The 3,751-nt window shown below is 52.3% G+C and overlaps 1 protein-coding gene across 1 annotated transcript; it reads left to right on the top strand.

Annotated features, from left to right (window-relative positions):
* The first annotated feature begins 409 nt into the window (after positions 1-409).
* Positions 410-3,445, top strand: LOC125986908 (uncharacterized). The gene is made up of 2 exons (XM_049750853.1): positions 410-650; positions 718-3,445. The coding sequence occupies exons 1-2, from the start codon at positions 410-412 to the stop codon at positions 1,827-1,829; spliced, it is 1,353 nt and encodes a 450-aa protein (XP_049606810.1). The 3' UTR covers positions 1,830-3,445.
* Positions 3,446-3,751: the final 306 nt, after the last annotated feature.

Here is a 3,751-nt window from a genome sequence, read left to right as displayed (position 1 = left end):
CAGTGACAATGTTAGTGTATGTATTTAGATTGTAATTTTTAATTTTAAAGTATCAAACTCAAGTCGTTTATCCCAACATTTGACTTAAATATATTTTATATATTTTTAAAAAAAACTTGTTTATAGAGCATCTCCATCGATAAACATAATTTTGATGATTTTAATGCTCTCTAGTGGCGGAATAAGTCTCGTAAAAAAAAAAAAAAAATCTCAAAAATCGTCTTTTTGGAAAAAATAAAATCGGACGAAATATAAAAAAAATGCTTTATTTCTTTTAAACTATTTCCGTGTACAGTCAAACCTCGGTTTTCGAACGTCCCGGTTCTCGAACAAATTGGAATTCGAACGAAAAATTCGAGATTTTTTTGCGTCGGTTGTCGAACAAAATTCGGAGGTTGAACCTCGCAAGATGAACCGAAAGGACCCGAGAAAACCCGACCGCGCAGCCCGGATGCCGACTGACTCAGCCGGTTGGGAGCCGTCGGAAACGGTGTGCGAGGAGGCAGAAGAGGGGCAAGCGCGGAGGCGTCCGGGCCAGGCTGGCGGCCAACCCAGCGCGACCGGCGGTGCCCTCCATTCTTCTGGCGAATGTTCGATCGCTGGACAACAAAATGGATTACGTTCGCCTGCTGAGGTCTACGAACAGGACGGTGCGGAACAGCTGTGTGCTCGTGTTCACCGAGACCTGGTTGAGTGACAACATTCCGGACTCTGCAGTGCATCTGGAGCGGCTAACGTGCTATCGGGCGGACCGTGCCATTGTACGAGGGGGAAAGTCGCGAGGAGGTGGAATATGCGTCTACATCCGAGAAGAATGGTGCCGGGACTCTGTGGTGGTATGTAAGCACTGCTCGCCGCTTGTGGAGTTTGTGATCATTAAGTGCCGTCCTTTTTATCTGCCGAGGGAATTTACCGCGATTCTGCTAGTCGCGGTATACATCCCGCCTTCCAACATCGAAGGAGACAGGATCGCGGCGCTTGGTGAACTGTACCAGGCTGTCAGTGAACAGCAAACAGCGCACCCTGACGGTTTCACCATCTTCGCTGGAGACTTCAATCATGCCAACCTGAAGTCTGTTTTCCCGAGGCTTCACCAGCATGTTCCTTTTCCGACACGTGGAGACAGTTTCCTGGACCTAGTCTACTCGGCGCAAAAGGGAGCTTTCAAAGCCACCCCCCTCCCCCATCTGGGGCTTTCTGACCAGCTCACCGTTTTGCTTTTGCCCGCATACAGACAATTGGTAAAGGCATCCAGGCCGGTTCGGAGGCAGGTTCGAGTGTGGCCTGAGGGTGCCTCCGATGCACTTCGTGACTGCTTCGACACCACTGACTGGGACTTGTTTAAGCAGGCAGCCACCTACAACGATTGGACGGACATAGAGGAGTATACTGACTCTGTTACCTCTTACATCACGAAGTGCATCGATGATGTGACTTGCTCGAAATCCGTCGTCACTCGCGCGAACTGGAAGCCGTGGCTGACGGGGGCTGTCCTCAGACTGTTGAGGGACAGGGACAAGGCTTTCAGAGCGGGGGATGAGGCTGGCTTGAGGACAGCGAGGGCCGACCTGTCCCGAGGCATCAAAGAAGCGAAGAAGGCGTTCTCGTGCAAGGTCTCCACCCACTTCAAGGACAGCAAGGACGCACGTAGCCTTTGGCGGGGCATTCAGACCATCACGGACTACAAGCCCGCGCCGAGGAGCTGTGAGGGCGACGTCCGTCTGCTGAACGATCTGAACCGCTTCTTTGCTCGCTTCGACGCCCAGAACAGCACTTGCCCGCTGAAGACCACTCCCCCCCCACACGAGCAGCCCCTGCCGACGGTGTGAGGAGAGCGCTTGCCGCTATTGACACCCGTAAGGCGGCGGGCCCTGACAACATCCCGGGTCGAGCGCTGAAGGACTGCGCTGGGGAGCTGTCAGGTGTCTTCACGGACATCTTTAACGTTTCCCTGCAGCAGGCCATCGTCCCCTCGTGTTTCAAGGCTGCCACCATCGTTCCTGTGCCGAAGAAACCTGCACCGTCCTGCTTCAATGACTACCGCCCTGTGGCACTGACGCCCATCATCATGAAGTGCTTTGAGCGGCTGGTCATGGAGCACATCAAGTCCGTTCTACCCCCCACCATTGACCAGTTTGCGTACCGTGCCAAGCGGTCCTCTGAGGATGCCATCTGCTCTGCCCTCCACTCGGCCCTCACCCACCTGGAGAGAAAGGACTCATATGTGAGGTTGCTGTTTGTGGACTTCAGCTCTGCCTTCAACACCATTGTGCCGCAGCGACTCATCTGCAAACTCGACGAGCTGGGCCTCAGTACCTCCCTCTGCAACTGGATACTGGACTTCCTCTGTCAGAGGCCTCAGGTGGTGCGTGTTGGCGACAAAATCTCCGCCAGCATCACGCTGAGCACGGGGGCCCCCCAGGGCTGCGTGCTCAGTCCATTGCTCTTCACCCTGCTGACGCATGACTGCACTGCGACCTACAGCGACAACCGCATAGTGAAGTTTGCTGACGACACGACTCTGGTGGGTCTCATCACGAAGGGCGACGAGACTCGGTACAGGTCGGAAGTTGACCTTCTGACCACGTGGTGCAGGGACAACAACCTCCTGCTGAACGTCAATAAGACCAAGGAGATCATTGTTGACTTCCGGAAGGGTCACACAACACACCTGCCGCTGATCATCGACGGTGCTGTGGTGGAGAGGGTGAGCTGCACCAAGTTCCTGGGGGTGCACATCAGTGAGGACCTCTCCTGGTCCGCAAACACCTCGTCACTGGCAAAGAAAGCTCAGCGCCGCCTGTACTTCCTGCGGAAGCTCAGGCGTGCATGTGCTCCTCAGGTAGTCCTGTCTACATTCTACCATGGCACCATTGAGAGCGTCCTCACCAGTTGCATCGCTGTCTGGGGTGGTAACTGCACTGAACAGAACTTGAAGGCCCTGCAGCGCATAGTGAATACGGCTGGTAAGATTATTGGTGCTTCGCTCCCCTCCCTGAAGGACATTTACACCTCCCATCTCGCTCGCAAGGCAACCTCGATTGCCAGAGATGTGAGTCACCCGGCTCACTCTTTGTTTGACCTTCTGCCCTCTGGGAAGAGGTACAGGAGCCTGCGCTCCCGCCCACCAGACTCGCCAACAGCTTCTTTCTCCAGGCTGTTAGGGCCCTGAACTCGCTACCCCCTTCTGCGTAGCGTGCGGCACTGTTGCGCTATTTTCGGGAATGTCTGCTGTACGCGCACTTGCTCCTTTTTTTTCTGCTCCTCTTATTTATTTATTTATTGTTGTGTTATTTATTCAGCACGCTTTTGTTATACTTGTTTACTTGTTTGTCTGTTGTGAGCCATGTCTTGTCACCGTGGGATAGGGGGGAACGAAATTTTGGTTTCTTTGTGTGTCTTTGGCATGTGGAGAAATTGACAATAAAGCTGACTTTGACTTTGACTTTGTATTAACCCCTAATCATGCCTCCAAAGAAAGCGGATTGTACACTGCTCAAAAAAATCAAAGGAACAGTTTTTTATCAGGGTATGGCATGAATTCAATTAGACTTTTCTGATAAGGTTTTGGTCAGTTTCAGCTGCATTGGTGTTGATGGAATTAACAACAAGTGCACTAGTGGGGCAACAACGAGGTGGTCCCCAAAACAGGACTGGTTTAGCAGGTGGAGGCCATTTCAAGTTCCTCCCTCTTGATCTTTTTTAACTGTTTTTCCACAAGTGTTGGCTTTAGCTAGAGTCATTATCACGA

This window comes from Syngnathus scovelli, chromosome 19, assembly GCF_024217435.2.
Source record: "Syngnathus scovelli strain Florida chromosome 19, RoL_Ssco_1.2, whole genome shotgun sequence".
Lineage (NCBI taxonomy): Eukaryota > Metazoa > Chordata > Actinopteri > Syngnathiformes > Syngnathidae > Syngnathus > Syngnathus scovelli.
This window is presented reverse-complemented; position numbering and strand designations above follow the sequence as displayed.

Excerpts from the sequence above, each read along its gene's own strand:
- LOC125986908 (XM_049750853.1), top strand. The coding sequence starts at position 410 with ATGAACCGAAAGGACCCGAGAAAACCCGACCGCGCAGCCCGGATGCCG. Across the intron at positions 651-717 it reads TGAGGTCTACGAACAGGACG|TGCATCTGGAGCGGCTAACG; the intron begins GTGCGGAACAGC and ends CGGACTCTGCAG.